This window comes from Microtus pennsylvanicus, chromosome 11 (genome assembly GCF_037038515.1).
Source record: "Microtus pennsylvanicus isolate mMicPen1 chromosome 11, mMicPen1.hap1, whole genome shotgun sequence".
NCBI lineage: Eukaryota > Metazoa > Chordata > Mammalia > Rodentia > Cricetidae > Microtus > Microtus pennsylvanicus.
In genome coordinates this window covers 56438540-56462839 of record NC_134589.1, presented here as the reverse complement: position 1 = coordinate 56462839, position 24300 = coordinate 56438540, and the positions used below count along the sequence as shown (strand labels likewise).

Below are 24300 nucleotides of genomic sequence, written 5' to 3'. Positions count from 1 at the left end.
TGCTTTAAAAATCAAAATCATTATGAAGAAATATAGTCACGTTAGCTCCGTGGATTGTCCTTACGTACATGAAGAGTAATTCCCATGGTTTCTATTTTTCCTATTTCACCAGAGATTGCCAAAGGTTCATCATGAAATTGATATTGCTTTAAAACATTCTGGAAGCTTTATAAGCTGCATGTCTCTACTCTATGCTAAGTTATGCCCTGGCAGACTTGTAGTAACTTATTTATGGTAACGAGGAGTCTAAGGTGCAGAAAAGAGCAGATTCGAGCTTGAACAGCCTGGGGAGGCTGAGGCAGGACCTGTAGGTTTAGGTTTGACCTCTGTACCATAAATCCTGCAACACCCTCGGCTGTATCGCGCACTCTCTTCCTCTTCTACTTTTTTACTCAAGATGTCAGGAGGAAAAGATGCTAGTGACAATATATCTCTGTCTCTGTGGTTTTTTGTTTGTTTTTAAGAAAAGAAGGAAAAAATTAGGTCAAATTGCATACCTTGAGATCATCCAGGTTTGCTGGAAGGGGGCCTGGTTTGAGAGAAGAGACACCAGTTTGTCCAGACAGACTGCTTTTGACAGGGGACAGAGGAGTATTAGTCAACGGTGTTGAGGAGGAATTCGGATTTCTGACCATCTGTTCATTAGGTTCTCTGAAAAGCAAAAAGTCACTTATAATACGATCAGACCTGTATGTGGGAGCTTGGGTCAAGTCACAGAGTAATAGCTGACAACAGCCAGGCAGGTAACAAATCAGCGGACAAGGATGGGAACTGCCAAAAATCTCCCAGCTTCCTTTTGAGGACCCAGAATTGAGCGATGAGGACTGTGGCATAGCGGAGTCCACCCTTGACTTCACAGAGATGCTCTTCTAGAGATCTGAGCATGTCATAGGAATCTTGATCGTGCTCAACTTTGGATATATTTGAAACTGTGACCCGAGGGTGGCCAAAGACAGGTGAAACAATCCTCACGGTAACTGTATGCATGAGAATGATGTCTACCTGGAATATGAACAGAGACTAGAAATGCAGGTGCATGGCCTGGGCTCAATCTCGAAAGCTGTCCCTCCACTCTTTAGCAGTGAGTTCAAACTGCCAACAAAGCCAGCCCCGTGTTCCCAGACATTCCACAGCTGAGTCTGGACATGTTAGGAGTTTTCCTCTTCTTCAAAGAACCTTGACTTATTAGTCTCCCTCCAGCCCCATGGTCCTGCAAATGTGTGCATGGTTTCTAAAGAGAGTCACACTCCAAACACGTCAGACAAGGACATGATGCAATATAGGATGCACTGGTCCCAAACAGCCGACCCCGCAGGTCTCACACAGAGAAGCCATCTTCCGCCTCCACCCCAGGTGTCTGTACTCACTTGAGGTGGGTTTGGTGTATCCCAGGGTAGTTGAACCGCTGCTGTTGTTGCTGCTGCTGCTGGCTGAGGATCTGCAGCTGCAGGAAGAGCTGCTGTTGCTGCAGCAGCCGGGCATAGGCGGAGTCCATGGGTGGGGGGGACTTCTCTGCCTTCTGGTCTGGGGGGATGTACTGGTGGTATTTAAGCTTCTTCACCTTCGGTTTGGGGTCCTTGGGCTTTTTGTGGCGGTTCTTACTATCACCCAAAGACTTGGACTGTAAAGAAAAGGGAGACATGGCCTGGGTTTTAGGTGATAACAGTGAGGAGTGTTTTTCTCAAATCCTAGAAATACAGCAAAGGCAGAATGCGTAGTTCCCAGTGTAGCAGCTGAAGAGATCTGCGGTGAAATCCTTACCCTTACTGCACATGGGCACCTGACGTCATACAAGGGGCTCTTGGAGCTTTCCTGTAGCCCAAAAGAAGCCTGAACACCAATGGCTTATGTAAAACCTACAGATAGCTTAGCACTCTGATTTGGGGACCACTCATGACGTGTCTGCAAATACCTCAAGTTAAACGCACGGTAATCTGACTTGTTCCATGGGCTCTGATGAAGCTAACATCGTCTCTACAGATCCAGAACATGGTTCTCAAACCTAAACAGACCTTGCCTTCTTCCCCTCACCTTTATCAAATGCCCACGCACTGGCCTGAAGCCACACCCTCTGAAATATAGACTTTTCAGTACGGGGAGTCACGCTCTACACTATGATCTGCACACTGTGAGGGGAGTTAAGGGCACAACTTTGGGGCTTAAGAGAAATGTGTGGATACGACACAATTATGTAAGTTTAATATATCTAAATCTCATCATGTATAAGATGAAGAAAATGGCTGGACAGTGGTGGCGCATGCCTTTAATCCTAACACTTAGGAGGCAGAGGCAGGTGGATTGCTGTGAGTTCAAGGCGAGCCTGGTCTATAAGAGCTAGTTTCAGGACAGGCTCCAAAACTACAGAGAAACCCTGTCTTGAAAAACAAAGAAACAAAACAAAAAAAGAGAAAATGTTACTTAATTTGCATCTTAGTGTTCAATATAAGGACCATAAAAAGGTCATCATAGGAGCCGGCTTAGTAGGTAGGTAAAGGCACTCCCTGCCAAGCCTTGAGTTTCATTCCAAGAATCCAGAATGGTGGAAGAACTGACTTCCACTAGTTGTCTTCTGACCTCCACATATATGTTGTGGTATGCTATGTGTGCATATATTGTGGTATACACCCATCTATACCAGACACACACACACACACACACACAGACACACAGACACACAGACACACACTACTAGTTGCTGGATGGTTTTTGTTGTTAAGATCATAAAAGTAACAAGTGTCCTTTTGATGGATTATTCTATAGATACCCTTCTCTGGAAATCAAAAGCCCTTCCTATATTAGGACGCAATAAGTCATTGAGTAGAATAAAAATTCAAACCTGTTTTTATTACAGGTGGTTGAAAGGAAAAGAGATCATGGGTGTAGTACCACTATTGTACAGAAGAGGGAGCTCCTGAATAGCTGGCGGACACAGTCTCCGGCAGCAGCCTCCAGCCGTCAACCACAAAAAGCGCATTTGAGTGTGACCTCCAAGTAGCCTACAGAGTTCTTTACTCTCTGACTCAGACATCCTATCGCTGCAGACACTTTTGTCTTGTCTTCTTTTCTTTTTTTGAGTCTTCCTCTTGGAGGCTAATGAATAAAGATTGAAAGTATTTCTGAGTCTGGTGGCTTTATATTTCCCTACTCCAGAATTGATTGGCATCCCGGTAAATTAATCATATTTCTGCATCGGGTGAGTTTTTGCAGGGTCTGGTGACCGGCTCCCTCCAGCTCAGCTGCTGTTCAAGCCTCATCCCCTCAAACTTGCTTTGACAGGGGGTAGGTTGTCTTGTTGCTGACTCAAGGGACCTGAAGATGCTTTTGTTCCCCTTAGCATGGGTACAAGAACATTCCAGAAACTAGTGTGTGGCAAACATTACTGACCTAACACACTTGTATGGTTTCATTCTTTTGCAATCACAGGGGATACTCGAGCTCTGTCCAGTTGCGTGTTTGTTTTTCTCTCTGCACCTCACAGGACACAGAAGGCACCACATGCGTTCTCCTAAAGGGAAATCAGTGGTGGATCCACTGTGGTGTTCCAGTGCCAGGCTAGGGTTCATCAGCAGCTAGACATGGCAAGACTTCCTAATGTAGCACTGATTCAAACACACACACACACAGACACACACACATGTGCGCGTGCACACACACACACCTTTACCAAATACCATGCACCCCAGCAGAGCATACCAATGTGCCGGTGATCCTCTGAAAGGTGTCACTCAATCCCATGGAGGCCACAGGACACAGTTCCACATCCCAGCTCCTGGCTCTCCTCTCCGGTTAGGCATACACATTTCCTTCCCTTCAGCTTGCTGTAACCCGCAACCACCCTTCTGTCTGACTCCAGCTCGCCGTCAAAGCTGGCTCCAACTTGGGAAGCTTTGTGTGCCCTCCTCACTCAGCATGTTGAGGGTACAGGCCAATGGTCACATTGCCTACTGAGGGAGCAAGGAAGTTCCCCTGCCTAGACTACCGACTGCCTGGGCAGGGAAGCCTCTTTAATTACTGTGCTAAAACGCAAGGAACATTTTATACATTCACAGTTTTGTGTGAGCATCATCTCCATCCAATTCTATTAAATTCCCATGGCTCCCAAATGAATGTGTTACCACTAAACAATCACTCCACACTCTCTGCTCTCCCCAACTCCCACAGCTCCAATCGCCATCTTGTTAAATGTGATTATTTTGGACATTGTATACATGAGACATAGATGAATGTATTTTGATTCAAACTTTTTGTGCTTGACATAATGTTTTCAGAAGTCATTCTGTGGCAGGTGCCAGATAGCATCCTTTTTATTTATGGCTGAATAATATTCAATGGGATGGCTATATCATGACTTTATTCACCCAGCAGTTGATGGGCATTTGGGTTGGTTCAAATTTGTAAAAATGGCTAATGGTATTGCTTTCAAGATTCAAGGACTTATATTTAGTTCTTTCAAGTATATGCCTAGGAGTGAAATTGCTGGACCACATGATAAATTTATGTTTAATTCACCAGGGAAATGACAACCTCCCCATCAGGTTTAGCATTTTATGTTCAGGCCTGTAGGGTGTGGGGCTTCCAGCGTTGCTACATCTTCATCAATATTTGTCATTTCCACATTGTTTTGATGGATGCTACCCTAGTGCACACGGAAAGGCATTTCATTGGGTTTCACTTTGCACCTCCAGAAAGACGAATAGCAGTGAGAACACTTTCCTGTGCTTCCTGAAAACTTACGTGTCTCTAGAGAGGTACCTGCCAGTCCCTTCTCTGTATGGCTTTCATTCTTACATGGGACACTGCTGTGGTTGATGATGGCCTGAAGACCCAGCTAGACTAGATGAAGGGGCAATGGAGAGCTCTTACAATGCCCAAGGCTTCAGTGCTGCTCCCTTCATGTAAATGCAGCTGTTCCAGATGTGTTTTATGGCCCCTACCAGTCCTGTGTGCACTGCAGTCAGCTGTGGCTTTCCTCGGCGTGAGTTTGGGAAATCTTCATTTTTTGAATTGTTTTTTCTATTTTGTGCTGTGTCGCTCACTATCCTATTTCTTTCCCCTTTGAGTGCTAGGATTACAGGAATTTACCACCTTGCTTGGCTAATGAAATCCCAGACAGGTACCTGACTGGCTGAACTATATTTCTGAAGTGATACATACATACAGGCTTCCCCAATGCTGAGAGTACAGTGCCTGAAATTGGGTGTGGTTCCTCGTGACCCTCCTCATGCCCACAGGACAGACTCGAAAAGCCCTGCTCTTCATGGTTTCAGGGAGCCTGGCCTCAGGCAGAGGCTGGGGGCTAGACCGGTCCATACCTTGACAGCAGCATGCACAGGGAGAGGGGTGCTGAGGGGGCCGAGCCCCTGCTTCCCGGAGTCCGACTGGTTGCTTGCCTGAGAGACTGCATCATTCTTGTCACTTTCTGAGCCAGGAGCAAGATCCTGAAATGCAAACTGTCGTGTTACTAGGGCACACGGATGGGAGGTGTTGCATCACTCAGTGGAAGATCTGCTGTTTTCACCCCGACTTTCTGTCCTGCTAACATCAGGGGCGCCCTACAGGAGGCCATCCCCATCTGTCACATACCCAGGGTACCACTGAGAGATAAATGGGCAATCTCAGCACCAATTCCAGAAAATGGGGTGTACTTCTGACTTGATCTGGACAAACTGGGACATCTGGTCACCCAGAAGAGTTCTTAAAAATAAGACTAAGAAAGAAAGAAATAGGGGAGAGTGGCGTAAAAGTTCTGAGAAAGAAAAGAACAAGCAAAATGGGGAAAGGGGTATGTGTGCGTAAGTATGAATAATACCTAAGTAGGTGTGCAAGTATGTGTGTAAAGATAGAACTACATATACATATCTCCGTGTATAGGAAAGTTTTTATGTGTGCATATCATATATGTGTATAAATAAAATTATGAATGTGTCTCAGTGTGTAGGAATATGTGGGAATGTATGCATGTGTATTTGTAAACGTACATGTCTCTTTGTTGGGCATATATGTGTGCATACATGTACACACATGTCTCTGTGTATATGCATATATCTTTGTGAATATACGCATGTATATATGTGTGTGTGCAGTAATAAGTATGAGCACGTTCCTGGGCATATGCATGCATTCATGCCTGCATGTATGTGTATAGGCGTGCTGATTAAATATGTATATGTATGCATGATCATACAGATACACACTTATGTATGTATGTGTTGACAATATGTATGCAGGTTCCTACTTGTGTATGTGCATATGTCAGGATATAAATATATAAATATCTGTGTGTATATCAGTACACATCTGAATGTATATGTGTGTCTGTTTTTATATGCATGTTATATCAATATATATTATAGCAGGTAAATATGAAAGGGGAAGAATTGCCAGGATACAGGAAAAAGTTACATATGTGTGTGTTTGTGCATATGTATTTATGTATTAACATGGATCCATGTATTTGTGTGTGTCTCATAAAGAAGCATGTTTTTATGAGTGGTATGTTTCTGTCTACTGAGAGTTCCATGAAAGGAATAATATTCTTCTCTTCCTTTCCTATATTCCTAGGCTGTGACTCAACACAAAGGGCTGAGGGTTCATACAGCTCTCCTGGGGACCAGAACTGAGCTTCTTGGTTCTCCCCTGAACCCTGGCCTCTGTCACTAGCCCATGGGCTGCTTTTCTCACAGCCTCAGTGTCCTTGTCTGTCAAACATGGCTGCCAAGAGAAAAGACACACAGTCGCGCCTACATTTTCTCTGCATTGCTCAGGGCTTCGCCCCTTCTTCCCACTTTGCTAGGGAGAAGCAGAAAAGAACTTGTCTTTTCCTCAAAATCATTCTTAAATGAGAAGCCGAGGAATTTGCTGTCAGAAGAATACGTGCAAGCGGTCTGAGAGACCCTTTGATGTTATCAAAGATGTTTGGCTGTGAAGAGGTTTGGCTCAGCCTGGGCGTGCAGGGGAAGGGAGATACTTTGATGCTGAACTCTTCAAGGAATGCACATTCAGCTCTGCCTCGTACACCTCCCTTTCCCTCCCACTTCTTAGCATCTTTATGTTTGCTCTGATGGAGTGGAGATAGAAATGATGGTGACCAGTGACCATCATGGTTTTGGGAAACTGGACCCTGAATAAACAGTATGCAAACTCCCCCCTCCCCTCTGGATGGACATTCCAGTAGAAAAATAACTTCAAATACAAGTTGAGCATCTCTAATCCAATATTCCAGTATCTGAAATGCTTCAAAATTTGAAACCTTTTGAGGCCTACAAGAAACCAGAGAAGAAAATGCCATAGCACACACAGAACTTAGCATCATGTAAAAAGTGATAAGAAGTACTATATAAAATTTCATTTAGGCCATGGGTATGTATGCACATATAAGACAAAAATGAATTTTGTGTTTTGACTTGGATTCTATCCCCAAGACATATCATTATGAATAGATGCAAATAAATTCTAAATCTAAACACTTCTGGTCCCAAGCATTTTGGGTAAGAGATAGTCAAAGTAGATATTTAATTCCAGTCCATGGAATCGTCCCTTGGTCACCAGGAAGAGTGAAGTCTTCTGAAAGGGGAGGGGATGGCCTCTGTAACATTCTAGACAGGAATGTTACAGAACCAGGGTCAAAATCACTACCACAACACGTGTCAATAGCGTGAACTCACCTTCCCCACTATGTGTGCTCCCATCTGCCTCACGGACATCTCTTAGGGGGTCCAATGAGGCCATCATGTTTGGCTGAGGGTAGTCCCCATCACATAGCTTCTTGAGATAGTGACATTCTGTGTGATCCTGGAATCCACACAGCTACCTAACCTTATAGAGCAATAGTTCCTTGTCTGTGGTCCTCGGCATCAGTAGTACTTATCTGTCAGGGACTGTGATCTCCTCTGAGGAGATATGAAGTGCCCAGTGTAGCCAGGGGCCCAGCCAGAGGCCCAGCCATAGTCAGCATCAGGGCAAGAGGTGTGGTTTATTAAACTCATTGTTATTCTTTTTTTTAAGATTTATTTATTTATGTATACAACATTCTGCCTCCATGTATGCATGCCAGAAGAGGGCGCCAGGTCTTATTACAGATGGTTGTAAGCCACCATGTGGTTGCTGGGACCTCTGGAAGAGCAACCAGTGCTCTTAACCACTGAGCCATCTCTCCAGCCCCCCATTGTTATTCTTTTTATGTGTGCTTCATGTTTTTGTACACATTCACTTTTAAGTACTTTTGGGTTTGTCGAGAAAGAATGAGAATTGTACCGAGTAGGGGCGGTGTCCTGCCTGCCTTCAGGTTGGTATTGTAGACCCTGCTAGGGCTAGAAGAAACAGGTGTCTCCTGCTTTGCTGATAGCCAGCAACGCCTTCTTCCCAGCCCCCGAGGCCCTCTAATGAATTTGATATCAGTCCTGCCAGGAGGTTTCTAGCCAATCATGTGATCTCACTAAGTGTCAACTTATTTTATTCATGGAGATGAATGCATTTACTTGCTTACAAGGTAAGTTGAAAACTAACATTGTGAAGGTTTTCAATGTTTCTATGACTCACAATAGGCTGGGAAGGGACATTAAGAAAGCACATCATCAGGCGACTTTGGTGTGCTGGCGTACACTGTAATTCCATCACTCAGCTTGAGCTAGGAGGATCCCGGGTTTGAGAGGATCACACTACATAGTGAGACCCTGACCCAGGATAAAACCACCACCACCAGCAGCAGAAGACAGGGGATATAAGCAACACCAGCCATAGCAGTGTTGATGTGAAATCTAAGCCATCTGACAAGACCGTAAGGCAGGGGCAGTCTGTTTTACCTGGATTGTGTCCAGAGGGCCAGCCAATGGAGCCTCGATGGCTTTGATATCTGGGGGTGATCCCACAGAGCCCTGGGGGTCATCGCTCCGAGTCTGGTCTGGGGAAAGCCCATCACTGCTGCTGTCCTCTTCAAAGGCAAACGCGTCTGCTGATTTGGAGAAACTCACCTCCGTACCTGAGCAAGAGAAGAATCGAGATGGGACCAGGGGCTCAGAGTATCAGAGAGCTGTTTAGGAAACACTGCTAAGCATTGTCCCTATGCTAAAGTACACGGCTTCCCTCTCCAGTGTATGACAAGTTCGGGGAAGAATGAAAATATATTTTAAACAATTAGATTTTCTACATGAAAATGTGTATTAAAAAAAAAAAGAAGTCTGTTGTTGGGGCAAATGGGTGCTGTATCAAAGCTTATCGCAGCTCTCCAAACTTGATTTCCAGACTGAGTCATTTCTCGACACTTTCTATGGAGCCTATGTCCTTTTGAAGCTAAATCAGGAAAGGCAGGAGGAATGGGCACACTGTGAGGCTGCTGGATGATAATGCGGAATGACTGCCCCTCTCCTTCGGGCTTTCCAGCATGAGAGAATCGAAATGACAGCTTGCCAGTTGCTTCATCTTCAAAGATAAAGTAGGGCACATGGTACAAAATGTTTAGCAAACTTAGCTAATAAGGAGAAGTGAGGCCAGCTACTAAGTTTAAATTCCTAGATGTCAGGCTTGGCTATCTTCACTGAAGGAGCCACCCAACCAAGGCACCACCAATTAGAAAGGTCAAAAATCTGCCTCGGAGACTTCAACCTGACTCTTAATGTTCTCAGTGCATGGATTTTATTTTCCTGTCTAATATCCTGTGTTTTTGCAAGTCCTTCAGCACCCCCTACCCACCTCTGAACTTTTTCACTCTCCCCTGGGTTGTCTTCCTGTGACAACAGAGAAGTTGTGTTGGAAACAGTGGCCATCAGCCCAGATGGGTCTGTAACAATATCCTGACCTGTCTCTCACATTTGACATCGCCGCCCATTCTCCAGTTTGTTGTCTGGCTAAACAGTACACAAAGTGCTAAAGCCACAAAGCTCTCCTGACCCCATCCGTAGCACGGCCCGTCCAAAGGAATTTCAGAATTATCAGGAGCTTTTCCAGACCCTGTTCTGCAATCACACTCACAAGAACTTTTGACTCTTGCTTGGTGTAGATAAGAGACTGGAGCTCTCGCTGTGGTGATTGCGAAGGCCTCGAGGAGCTGGGAGGAATGGAACAAACGTGGTTTGGGGCTTGTCATCACCACCGCTGTTGGCATGTGTCACAGACACTCTGGACATCCGAGTGTCAAATCAGGAAAGAGGCCAGGCAAGGACACAGCGAGTGGGAACTCCAGTAACTAACCCAATGGGAAGCCCACTAACCTGGAGGGGCTTGGATACCAGCACATCTGCTCCCATGGGTCATGCATAGAAGTCATTGTTGCTGGGATAATTATCAAAGTGGAAGGTGCGTGACAAAAATCCACGTAGTATGAAAATACCTAATGTACATATTCTGCCTCACAGTAAAAGTCAGTAGTCTCTTCTAGATTTAACTCTACGGATACGGAAAGATACATGCAAAATAAGAAGTTTGAAAGAGATTGGACTGGGTAAGATATACTCTTCAAGGCCTGGGGTGCAGCTCAGTGATAGTGTGCCTGTATAGCAGGCATAAAGCCTTAGGTTCAATTCTCAACACTAAAAATGATACTTCACACACACACACACACACACACACACACACACACACACACACACACTTATTTCTGGAACTTATGTTTTTCCTACTCTGTAGGTTTTTTTTTTCAAAGAGACCTTTCCACATGAGAGAAAGGACTATACTCACTCAAAAAATAATTGTGTAGAATTCCATCATATTAGTTGGAACATTTGCTGTGTGTGTGTGTGTGTGTATCTAAGTGGAGATTAAACCGAGGGCCTTGGGCATACTAGGGAAGCTTCTGCCACTGAACTATAACCCCAACCTTATTAACCTCATTCTTATACATTTATAGCATAAAGATGTCCAGTGCCAAATGGTCAAGCCTGGAAGCAGACAGACAGATATACAGACAGTCATCCCTTGAAGCAGACAGACAGACAGATATACATATGGTCATCCCTGGAAGCAGACAGACAGACAGATATACAGACGGAAGAGGTCATATTTAGAAATAGATATGTATATACATATATGGCTACAAAATTAATGAAAAATCTATGTTATAAATATGTAGGAGGGTGGAGAGGGGGCTTATGAGAGGGTTTGGAGAGAGGAAAGGGAAGAAAGAAATTTTCATCCCAAAACTAAAAAAAAAAATTGAGAAACATGAAAGATTAAGTGCAGAGAATTACAGAAATCACTTATTTACCCAAAAGCCCAAACAAGTCAATGTTAGTATTTATGTCAGAAACCTGGTCCCCCTTCAGCTATAAAGACCCGCTGGATGTGTGCCAACCTCATCCTTGAGACCAGCGTCTCCCTTCTACCTCTTTAGTCCTCCCCCATCCCCCCCCCCCCGGAGTTAGTCACACACTCCGTTCTTTCAGCCCTCAGAGCACTCTAAGCCCGGCAGATGGCCTCTGCATGCCATTTTCCTGCCTCAACTGGGACTCTGCCTCTTCCTTTCTCAGGGGAATCAACACCTGAGATCTCTAAGGAAACGCCTTCTAGTTGCTTCTGTGAATATAGGGATACATTGTCTGCTCAGCCCATTTAAAACATTATTATGAACTATGCCTTCATTGGAATTTTCGTCCCAATTTATGCAGATAATGGAAGATTTTGTCTTTGTTACGGTCTTTACATGTTCCACTGAGAATCAGGCAGACAGGAGAAGGAGGGGGTGTCTACTGCTGCCCATCCAGGAGGTCACAGCGTGTCCTTGAGATCGTCTGGCTCATGCCCTGAGTCAATGCTGCTCAGTACCTCAGAGACTCCTGCATAGGATCTTACCAACCCCTTGGGTACACCGTCTTCTGTGCCCACCAGCACACTCTGAGAGGTTCACTGTCTCCTGTCTCTTCCCATTTTTTTTTCACTATGAGGGGACTGGGCCTTTTCTGGTGTGGTCTAATGTTTCATGTGACAAAAATGTCTCCCCAAGTAGACCAGAATATGGCATCCTAAATGCGCAAAACTTAGGGAGAAATGAACTGAAGTATGGAATTGTTCCACTTTCTAACCTATGGGTAGAAATGTTGGAAGAAGCATAGAGACAGAGGGGTAATGTTTTTCCTCTTACTACACATGATCTGATTATATCTAAAGGAAGGGGAGGATTGAGGTGGGGTGGATTGTGTAATAGTGACAGCTAGAATAAAATCGATTTGTGAGTCCTCCAACAGGAACAGGGAGCCCAAGTGTGATCCCAGTCTCTCAGATCTGGCTGGCTGCTGGGGATATTCACAGTTCTATCTTATGCCATTACCTAGTGGCTGAACAGAGAGTGAATCCCCAGACTCTCAGAGTCACTTCACAGAGGAGAGCGGTGAAACCAGTTACCCCCCCCCCACTGTTAGCCTGAAAGCCCTTGGGTGGAGCCATCTCTTATTTAGGGAGCGTCATCATCCCGCCTTGGCTGGAAGGCAGGGAGTGCAATAGAGCAGCAAAGGACCTGCCTCTGCATACGTTATAGACTGAGATGCCCCAGTGAACAGATGCACCCCCCCCCATTCTGATCACTGGCAAGTGGTAACCCCAAGTCAAGACACCACAATGATTTTTTTTAAAGAAGCCTAGAAGTACAGAATTTGGAATAAGAGGGTAGGCAGTACCAGTTTGCTGTCTGCAGCTTCCACACTTTTGGCATTGACTGGGACCGACTGCATTTCCTCTCTTCTGAGCGTACACAGGCTTTGCTCTTATTGTTACCTCCCCGAGAGTGAGTATAGTAACTTTTTACATCGTATTTGCACAGAATGAAACATGACAGTTAATACATAGATGACTGACACAGAAGGGAGACTATGCACAGATTATGTGCAAATAGTATTTCATTTCACAGGAGGGATGGGAGTGTCCTGAGTTTGTCATCTGTGGGGGGTCCTGGAATTAAGCCCTTGTGGATCTAAAGGATCAGCTCTCTGTAATCAGTTCTCTTCCCTCTCCGCCAAGGCTGAAGGGAGCGGGTCCTCAATTATTTCATCCACTTCCACCCTTCACACTTCAAGAGGAGGCGAGGTGATCAGATAAGATATGGTAAAGAGGCTGAAAGTCAGAGAAAGAGGCTGTCTGTATATCTGCCCGGGATAATCAGAGGATCTGTCAAGGAGAAGTGTCCTGGAGAGTGTCCACCGCAGTTAGGCAGAGGAGATAGTAACGCAGAGTTGTCTGAGAACTCGCTCTCTAGGAGGAGGAGAGCTTGGGTGGAACCTGAAATAACTGACAACCATGGACAGGACAGGAAGAGGAGGCTGCATCTTGGGTGACAATGGAGAGATGCTAAAGGGGCTGATGAACAGAACAGGGTGGGGCAGAGAAGAAAGTCCCCTAGTCAGGAGAGAGATACTAGGAGCCAAATACTACAGAATCAGAGTCTAGGAGACTATTTCATCAAATCATCTGGCAATCATTTAAAGGCTCCCTGACTGCTAAAGCCAATGCAACGAGGAAGTCTCGAGTCCACACAACCAAACACAAGCAAGTTGTTCACACCCACATAAAGAAGCAGAGTGAATGTCAAGACCCTAAATGTGACAGTTTGAAAGCATGAGGTTGCCATGTCAGATTCTGCCAACAGGAAAAGGACAGAGAGCATCCACATAGCCACACAGTTGCTTGATTGTAGAGCAAGAACTGGAAGAGCGGAGAGTACCCAGAGTCGCTGTTGCTCTGCGTACTCTCACAGGACGCACGAGGCACGAGGCACGTATGAGTTCTAGAGTTGGAAACATGGCGTACATTTTTTTTCTTGGCTGTGCCACATCAGTGGGAGTGTGAATACTGGCAAATTGCTGGGCCTCGATTTCCCCATCTATAAGATAGGGATAATGAACGCAGTTACCTCTCTAGATTCTAAGATATACCATCTGCAGAGCACCGAGTCCATGGCCTGATATGAACTGTTCAGTCATGTCTAGCTGTTATGGTGGCCGATATTGTTTTTGTTATCATCTGCCATTCTCAAGTTTACCATTATCAACAACAAAAAGACCACCCAGGAAGCCGTTTATTCTGTGGTCAGCCTCGTAAAGGTCAGTGTATCATCTCCATGGCAAGGAAAAGTCATTTGTCCTGAGAGGCTTCTTCTGGAAACAAAAGGAGTCAGCTTCCGGTAGGGAGAGAATCTGTCCTGGCAAGGCCACCAGTTACCCCCTCTTTGCCAGTTCAAGCCACTCTGCTGCAGAGAGGGATACAGGTCACCTTCTGGTCGCCTTATCTGTATTCCTGTAGAACAGTCACTTCGATGGCATTGCATTGTGACCTGGGGCCTCAACTCCAATCTCCCACGACAAGAGGCTGGCTGGGAGCTGCTGGAGAGCAGAGCGCTGGCTATTGTCCCCACAGACATGTCAGGCAGTGTGATGACAAGGACCTGCTCTGGGAAGCCCTGACATCATCCTTTGGGTATGTCCACAGGACTGGCTCTGGGTATAAAGGCCCCTTGGGGACCTTAGGCTGGCGATGGACCCTCGCTCCCCCTTTCCCTGGAAGTGACTAGCTGAATGAGTCAGCTGTGCTTTCTCCTGCACAAATATGTAAAATTATAAGATGAAATGAGATCATTGGAGCCCTGGTCACCTTCCCTCTGGACCCTGCACCAAGGGCCGTGAAGGAAAGGTGGGAAAGAGTATGGAAGTGCTCCTCCTGACTTTCTCCTGGGAAGTTGGTCCCGTGAACGGTAGTAGAGTTATTTTCATCTGAGTACAGACTGACCATCCCTGACATCCTCATGAATGAGAATGAAACAGAATCTGTTTCCCAGAGGAAAGCACCACAGATCGTTCACAGAAATGTATATGTTAGCAACCCTGGCTCTCACCCAAGGAAGCTTGATGAGACCCAACAATACACTGTGGTCTATAGACCAGTGGATCCTCTAACCCAAGGGAGAACTCGCTGCTCTTAAAGGACATCGGGTTTCTTTGTTATAAGACAGATGTGAACTGGTACAGGCTAAACGGGTTCCCTTTCCTCAGATCCAGAGCAACTCAGAAATTTCCCTCGCATCTCTTGACCTGATCCTCATTAATCACAAAACGCAATTAACTTCTATGCGGGTTTTTTTTTTTTTTTTTGGTTTTTCAAGACAGGGTTTCTCTGTAGCTTTGGAGCCTGTCCTGGAACTAGCTCTGTAGACCAGGCTGGTCTCGAACTCACAGAGATCCACCTGCCTTTGCCTCCCGAGTGCTGGGATTAAAGGCGTGCACCACCATCGCCTGGCCTTCTATGCGTTTTTAATACTTATCAGTTCTAGAGGTCAAATCCAAGGGACAAAGAATGTCATCCAGTGTGAACCTTATATACTTTTGTTGCCTCCTCCTTTCTTTATGGGAAAACATTCAGTGTCCCTGTAGCCACCTGTCGCTGCCCCCAGCTCCCCCTTGCAAGATAACCTCAACTTCAACTTCCCCGCTTCTCAGCAATGCCAGTGTGGCTTCAGCAGCACTAATGTCATTCAGGTTACCAGACAGCTCTGCAGAGTCAAAGGGCCCCTTTCTTTTCTTAGCACTCACTCTTTCTCCCCAAATCAGCCAGTTCCCCAATTTCCTAAACCCTACCTTGTTTTCCCCAGCATTTCCCCTTAGAAAACCATTTGACATATGTGCCATAGTGTGTTTCTTTCCCCTGTGGATCATTGATACTTTGGAAATTACTTCTCAGTGAAGAATGGTCGTCTTGTCTACAAGGAAGTAAAGTCATGCCAAAGCAAGCAACCCTACCATTTGGCATTGGGCCATTGTTGTTGCGTATCTGGCTTTAAAATGCATGGTCAGTGTCAAAACTTCCAGTCTCTGACCATGGACTGGATTCTTGGTGAGCAAGAGAGTTTGATTTTAAAGTAAACCTCGGGGTCACAGACAAACGTATGATGGATAAACAGGCCTTCGGAAGCGTGACAGCAGAAAATGGATGACTCTTACAACAGTCCTGGCAAGTCAGACATTGGTTTCTATATTAAAAGATTATTCTAGAAGGAGCCTACCCCTGCTACTATCTGGAGAGCCAGGAATTAGAGGCTAGATCGCCCAAAGACACAGGATAGAACCAAACATGAACATCAAGGAAAAAAGAAAGAAAGAAAGAAAGAAAGAAAGAAAGAAAGAAAGAAAGAAAGAAGAAAAGAAAAAGGAAAGCCAATGAAATAATCCCCATTGATATTCTGCTCTACTTCTAGACAAAAGCCTAGCATAATCATCCTCAGGCTTCATCCAGCAACTGATAGAAACAGATGCAAAGACCCAGAGCCAAACACTACCCAAGTGGAGCTCAGGGAATCCTGTGGAAGAGGGGAAGGAAGGATTGTAGGAACCAGAGGGGTCAAGGACATTCCAAGAAAACTGGCAGAATCAACAAGCCTAGGCTCATAAAGGCTCAAAGAGACTGTACTGACAATCAGGGGGCCTGCATGGGTCTGACCTAGGCCCTCTTTGTATATGTAATGGTTTTGTACTTTGGCCTTCTTGTGGGACTCCTAAAAATCGGGGCGGGGGCTGTCTCTAGCTCTTTTGACTGCTTTCAGGACCCCTTTTCTCCTACAGGGTTGCCTTGACCAGCCTTAATATTAGGGGTTATGCCTAGCCTTTATCAACTTGATATGCCATATTTGGTTGATACCCATGGGAGGCCTGCACTTTTCTGAAGAGAAAGGGAGTAGTGGATGGGGGTCAGAGGAAAGGGGTAAACGGACTTGTGAGGGAGAAAGAAGGGGAAACTGGTCAGGATGTAATACATGAGAGAATAAATTAAAAATGTAAAAGATTATTTTGATAATAAGAATTTGTCTTTGACAAAAGAGCTACATATTCTAAAGCACTGGTTAAATGGAAAATGAAGTGCTGACTTAGACGGGAAACCTGGTCCAGTCCAAAGACAAGATGAGAAACTTGTCCCCTGCAGCTGGAGTCCAGAGTCCTCCTACTGTTGGAGGAATCCAGCCACGTTTGGTTTAACTCAAGCCAGGAGTCAGATCAAACACTGCTTCCTCTGGAGCCAGGGGATGCAGAATGCTCCCATCCTGTGCGGAAACTATTTAATGATCAGAGAGCACATTAACACATGAGAAGAACCTAGGGCTTTAAGTACTAAGGAGTACCTGAGGAATAATGACCACTCATAAGCCTAACAAGGCACCCCACATTCTGTAGAGGAACCATCATTTGCATGGAGACTGTGTGAGCTATATGCCATGTTCTGACCTGAAGAGACAGTTGGGTGCACTCTGGGTGCCCATGTCTTTTCTTCCTGTTTAGTATGCCATTCCAGAATGATGCGCATGAGATCAGCTATATATATATATATATATATATATATATATATATATATATATATATATTCAAAAAAAACTCACATTGGAGGTGGGACCAACAGTAGGCATCCTATAAAACAGACAAGTCTATGGGGGAAAAAAAGGCTTGGTGTGGTAGGTTGTTCAGCTACAAGAGGGTGACCTGGAAAGGAAGAGAAAAAAGCCAGATGGGAAGGCTCACTGTCAATAGGTCCTTCCTTGTGTTAGGAAAGGTTCTAGATAATTCTCTCTTAGATTTTAATAAAGCTTGGAGGGAGGGAGGCGACACAGTAGGCCTCTTAAGTCTGGCAGGAGCAAGGAAACACAGCTGGAGAGAGAACCACAATGTATAAACACAAACGGAACGGCACGTGGATGGAGCAGGGGAAAGACACAGAGGTCGTGAGGCCGATGAAAAAAACCACCACACTAACGCATCTGCACCTCACCATAGAAGGGATGTGGTCCCCGGGGGGAGCAGGCCCACGAGCAAGCTGGGTCGTCTTTGCTCCTGGGAGGGCTCCAGCTGTTGTTCCTACAGCTGGTCTCCAAGCAGCCTTATGATGTTTCTTCATGCGTGTTCCCTTGTTTGTGAGACTCCTAAGTACAGAAGGGGACACGAAGATGGGGGGCGGGGAGGGATGAGGGCTCTATTCTCTAAGGCTAGCACTGACTTCGGGGATTTCCTTGGACTAAAGCAAATGTCTGTTTAACCTTTTTCTCCAGTGGATCCCCGTTTATTCTGCACAGACTTCCTACCACACCCCAGTCTCGAGTTTAACCCTCCGCTCTTTTTATGCACCGCTCAGACCCTGAACTGCTACTGCACTTAGAAGCACACTAAAGTTACTAAATTGACTTGTCGGCTCTGACCACTGAACAAGAGATTAAAGTGAGGTCTGGTATGTTAGAAGAGACTCAGTAGATAGTCAGTGAAGAAATGCATGCATGCAAAGGCAACATTAGCTAGCTCATCAGTTTAAATCATCACAGACATTGAATATTTGCAAGTGTGCGTTTTCCTCTGAACTAGGAGCCCCAGGACCTATGGCGTGTGAATATCTACCTTTGCATTACGGATGGCCCCTCAGTTCAGCAGTTAGCAGGAGAAGTTGTCACTTCCCACCACCTAACTCATCCATTCTTATTCCTATCTTGAAGAATGATGACATCACTACCTCGATCAAGAGAGAGAGAAGCCTGTGTGTTGAAAGGCGATCTGCAATCGAGTTATACAATGTTGGTCATGTCAGACTCTTCTTGTACACTCACAGGCAGGACTTTCTCCAGTTGTCAGCTCTCCTCAGACAAGTGTGTCAGCCTCTCGGTGGAGTTCTTTCATCTCTCACAAGCCCACTCCACACCACAGACACAGTCCAGTCTGCATGCACAGCCTGACGTTGTACACACACACACACACACACACACACACACACACATAGTGCATGCATAGCCTGACCCTGTTCACACACACACACACACACACACGGATGCGTGCGTGCCCTCACACGTACGTACGTATACACACACACACACACACACACACACACACACACACACACACACACAGTGCATGCATAGCCTGACCCTGTTCACACATACACACACACACACACACATACATACACACACACGGATGCGTGCATGCCCACACACGTACGTACGTACACACACACACACACACACACACACTCAGTTTCGCCTCACCAGAACCCTTCCTGTGCTCATCACTACCTTTTTTGTATCCCTCAAAAATTATGTTTTCTTTAGCTAGGGTGTTAGAAAAACAGTTTTATCAAGTTTCTTGAGGAGAAGAACACTGAAGTTTGAGCCTCTCTGCTAAAGACATGCTGTAAACTGCTTCCAGCACTTAGTCAGCACTTTCCACTCTACCCTCCTCCCTCCTCACCCCTGCCTCTCTTTCTTCAGGGCTTGACTGAGACTCAGTGTGGATTATTGGTGGGCTCCTGATGAGCAGCGAGCGAGACTCCCTCTTGCCTCCTACAGCTTCTCAGCAAGCTGGATTAGAGGCAAACTGAATTCAAGAAAGGACATGGAACTAACAGACTTTAAGATTAGAATCACAAACTCCTCCTTTCTAAGAGAAGAAGCAGACAGGCTTGTAGTACATGTAAAGGAGAGAGGAAGAGACGATATCCCATGTGTAGACGTTAAGTTGAAAAGTGGAGTGCGGGTCAGAGATGCTTAGAACCACAGCAAGTCAACACCACATGTGGCTGGAGACTCGTGAGCTGTGACATGGAGGAGGAAGAGAATTTCCAGCATGGGGCAGATCACACAGGTGATATAAGATAAAAATTTGAGTACGCATGTAACTCAGTGTCACCATAGAAAGTCATGAAAGAACAACTTCAGAGATGGGCCCGAGGAAGCTCATGAAGCTGATCATGAGACCACGTTTAACCGTTTCCGTCACTCAGAAAGATTTCAGAGGTAATTGTCAATTATCTAGTGAAATGCATCCAGATGAAACACCCTTGACTTATGGTGAGGTGACTTTCAATAATGCAAAAGCTGGAGTCTTTCAGAAGGAACATGACTGAGAAATCTGAATTTTGATCTTTTTCCTAGGTCAGCTCTACCCTCCCCACTACAGTTGCTACTGTAGTGGCAACTGTAGACCGAACTGGGGTCACAGTGTGAAACAAACCACTCCCCCACAGTGTTTCAAGGTGGGATGTTCTATGCTGAGATGAGTTCCGGCCAACAGAAAAATGGAATGAAAACATGCGCTCATCCAGCAGCTGTAGGGATGCAGATAAGCATAATAGAGACAGCATGACGTGTTATCACGCCACCTTTACCAGACAGGGTCTTGCTGTCCACCCTAGTCTGGCCATAAGCTCACTGCCTCCTGGTTGTTCTGAACCATTGTCAACCTATCAGTAATAACAGGATTCTATTAAGCAAGAGACACATGATTATCCACAGTCATCTCACATGTCATTATTTATTGCATATATATGAATTTATACACCTTATGCATAATTTTATACATAAGGCAGGTGTTTCTATGACTCCTCAAAAAAAGAACCACCATGCCGGGCGATGGTGGCGCACGCCTTTAATCCCAGCACTTGGGAGGCAGAGGCAGGCGGATCTCTGTGAGTTCGAGACCAGCCTGGTCTACAGAGCTAGTTCCAGGACAGGCTCCAAAGCCACAGAGAAACCCTGTCTCGAAAAACCAAAAAAAAAAAAAAAAAGAACCACCCTGCCAGATATATGTAGTAAAATTTTATTTTATTTGGTATACTATACTATATCATCTGTATAATTTATATCAAATTGATATAACCTACAAATGTAAATACATATTGGAATTGTTATATGAAGTAAAAAACTATCGAAATGCAGTGCACACGTACAGTCCTATGATGACATTGATCATTTAATATATAGATTTTCAACTACCAGTCATTGCACAAAGTGGAGCAGGAAATATGTCTCATCTGTAGACATTTCCACACAAACAGGATGAACTGAGAAACTTACTGACACTATTAAGGAAATCTTCAAAGATGCTAAGAAAAATTAAATATACAAAATGAATATTTCCAGTGTCACTGTGATCCAAAGGACTGGCTTATAACAACAAACTCTGTTGAGGGACATGCAGGGTCTGGGTAAATGGAAAGGGATCTTGTGTTTCTGACCTGGAAGAATCTGTGTGCTTTCAGCATATGGATTATGGATCCACTGCACATTAACCTATAAATATGTTGTATTCTCAAACTAATTTTGACAGGAGTAAGTTAGCCTATGAAAAATTGTTCCTAAGTGTTATCTCCAATGCACCTCTGTAAGTAGTCAGGAAACAATAGACAAAGCAGACCGATGTAAAGAAACTTCTGAAGACAAAGGTCAAATCCAATTGTAAAATACATGACAAGATTCTGGACAAAACAAAATTACATGTGCCTCTTAATCTAAGCATTGAAATATTCTCAGAAGCACTCAGATTTTAAATTTGAAAATGAGGGTATGTATATGATGAAGTAGGTAAAAAAAAAAAAAGTCCATACCATTGAGCTGGAAAATAGTCTCAGCTAAAACAAATGCAGAAACTATGAAGAAAAGATGAATAGATGAGAGGGAAAATTGAAAGTGCTGTAGTAAAACCACGATGCACAAGGCAACAGACTGCTAAAGTGTCTGCCACACTAGTGATAGTGATTTTTCTCGTATAGGTAGCACATACACGAGAAACACAGGCGGCAGGAAGGAAAGGAGAAAGGCTACCAGTTGGGAAGGTGCAATGTTGGTAGAGACTAAAGGTGCAGATTAAAAATCTTCTGCCTATAATAGTCAAGTGACAACTTTATAGTCATGGAACAGGATGTTCCAAGAAACGATGAGAGATGCTCAATGGTATTTTCTCCCCAGACTTTTGTCTTGGCTCTAGGAAGGATCTACCCAAGCAGTGATGAGAGAGCGTGCACTCCTGAGACCTGTAGGCCAAGTTCCAAAGCCCAAGACCATATATAAAGAGGACAGACAACCACTGTGAGATGTCTAAGTGGGCAGTGGGAGAGGAGTCAGTGACTCTCCTGGAGTGCCGATTTCCACAGTTACACATTCCAATGGTCTCTGCATGGATGGCTGAGACCGAGACATAAGGCAACTCAAGGGCCTCTCACAACAAATGTAGTTTAGAATAAGTTGTCCTTACATGTACTTTTGACAACACATTGAAACCTTTAAATATCTGTTGGTTAGTAATACCTTTCAAGTTTCCCCGGGAACTGCCTGCAGGTCTAATTAGAAGAAAGTCAGTTTGTCCATAGGAATGTTCATCTCCCCACTCCACCCCCCTCTGTTTACCCAGGGCCCAACCACAGCAGAGCTTAGATAAACTCTGTGCTTGCAGACTGGACCCACCTGAGGTCAGCTGGTCTAAAGGTCTGTGAAATGAGCTAAGGCAGTTTCTGAGGGAACTGTGAGTGTATCACCTCCTTGAGTGTTTGGCCTCGGGCATGACGTACGAATTGTCAGTTTGCCACGTGTCATAACGTGAGTTTTGCTTGTGAAAGCCTGGGCATTGCCATCTTCATCCCAATCCTAGAACACAGCAGCCAAACTATTTCCATTGTCCTAGTTTTCACTCCATCTCTCTCTCATTGGTTAACCTGGTTTTAAAGATCTCACTTGAAGCTCAGATTGGTCCAGAGCTGACGATGGAGCCCAGGCTGGCCTTGAACTCGTGGCAATCCTCTCATCTCAGCCTCTCAAGTGCTGGGATTGCGGCTGTGAGATTTCCTTACTGACTGCTCTCATCTAATTTTTCTTGTCTCCGCCTCCTTAACATAGGAAGCTAAGGTCAGTGGACCCCTGGGCATGGGGAACACACTTGGGAAGCAATCCATGGCATGGCTCATCCAGTGAGCTGCTTAGAGCAGGCTTCCTACCTTGCCAGAGCTGTGGCTGCCCTGGTTTTCACAAGTGTGGGACAGGCATGCCTCCCCCAAGCCCAGCTACCTTTTATAGCCTCTTTTACTGAGGAATCCATAGGCAGGATGTTCTTCTCCACCAGTTCCAAGGGCCCTGGGCGGAGAGCAATCTTTTCATTGAGGTCATCTGCGAGGCGGGCTCTTTTCAGCTTCATCTGAGCAGTTGGGATGGATCTTTCTGCTGTGGAGGCTGCAAGGTGGAAACAGGCAGGGGCCGTTTTAGAATTTGATGTCATTTTGTTTGGTTCGCTTTCTTGGCCGGTGGCTACAAAACCCTGTGTCACACCATGCCCTACATCCTGATAATGTTTCAATGCAAGCCTCATCACTTCACAGGGATTAGCTCCAGAGAGCAGACACTTCCAAATAAAGGCAAATGAAGAGGCACGGGAAAACTGGAGAAACTCGCCTTGAGAGGATTTGTTTTAAAAAAAAAATGCAATTTGGCAATTTTGTAAGCAAGCCGTCCAGGGGTCCATGCAGCTGGCTTGACCCTAGGTTGCTGGCTTTTGAGAATGACTGGTACAGGCGGGGTCTGCAGTATACACCATCTCCTGTTGAGAGTTATAGAGGGAGTGGAACCTTCTGGGGCTTTTAGACTTGTCAATGCTGTAATGCTGACTGGGAGTCAAATGTGATGATACATTGTAAAAGGCAAGAAAAAAAATCCTTTGAAATTGAGATTTTAACTAAACAGAAGGAGTTTTAAAAAGAAACTGAATTTTATCCAACAGGCAGCTTCTCATCATTTGGAGGGTGGAAAAGGTGAGGTACAGGGTTCTAAATTCTCCCCTTTATGGCTGACTCCAAATGTTCTCATTAGGGTGAACTGTGAGTGATTTCCCTGAAAAGAACAAAATAAGGAAAATCTAGCAAACCTGTGGCTCTAGTGGAGAAATACAGGGTCTGTCTTAACATGCTGAGCTGGAAAAATGAGGCGTTAATAGACGGCTCTCCCAACCCTCTAATCCAGACCTGGGGTCTTCAGTCTATGACTGGGCATTTCTTATGCAGCAGAGAAATCCCGCAATCAGCCGCTGGCCACGCTTGTCTAGAAGCTCCGCAGGTCAGAGCAGGAGTGTTGGGGCCGCCGAGCAGATGCAGCAGGTAAGAGCATTGACTGCTCTCGAAGGGACTCTGCTTTAGTTCCCAGCACCTATGTCAGTGGCTCACGACTGCCCGGAACCCCAGCTCGGGGGATCTGATGCTCTCCTCTGGATTCTACCAGCACTCTTGTATGACGTTACTACCCCTCCCCTTGCCGACACTTGTAATGAAACAGTAAAATAAATCTTTAGAAAAGAATGTGGCTCTCCAGCTGCTGGCTGGACTCCACTTCCCAATTCAACCCTGCCATAGCCTCTTCTCTTCTAGCATCGGCCCTCGGCGTCTCAGCCTGCCGTGGACGGACCCACTCATTTTCCGGACAGAGAGATTCCCGTGCCAACCCCTGCAGGCGCCCCCTGCTCCCTTCTGCCCTCAGGGCATACTGTGCTGCCTTTTGCAGTCTGTTTCCTATTTCCTGTCCCCACCTGAGTGAGAAACTCAGGAGAGAGG

General features: G+C 45.3%; 1 protein-coding gene across 2 annotated transcripts in view; it reads right to left on the bottom strand.

Moving 5' to 3' along the window:
* Positions 1-24300, bottom strand: part of Myocd (myocardin) — a 92473-nt gene that overhangs the window by 16870 nt on the left and 51303 nt on the right. For both annotated transcript variants that reach the window (XM_075992148.1, XM_075992149.1), the window contains 5 exons: positions 22772-22933; positions 8802-8977; positions 5313-5438; positions 1368-1621; positions 498-651 (listed from right to left, as the gene is read on the bottom strand). In XM_075992148.1, coding sequence (XP_075848263.1) covers positions 498-651; positions 1368-1621; positions 5313-5438; positions 8802-8977; positions 22772-22933 — 872 coding nt within the window. The remainder of the gene's footprint in view (positions 1-497; positions 652-1367; positions 1622-5312; positions 5439-8801; positions 8978-22771; positions 22934-24300) is intronic.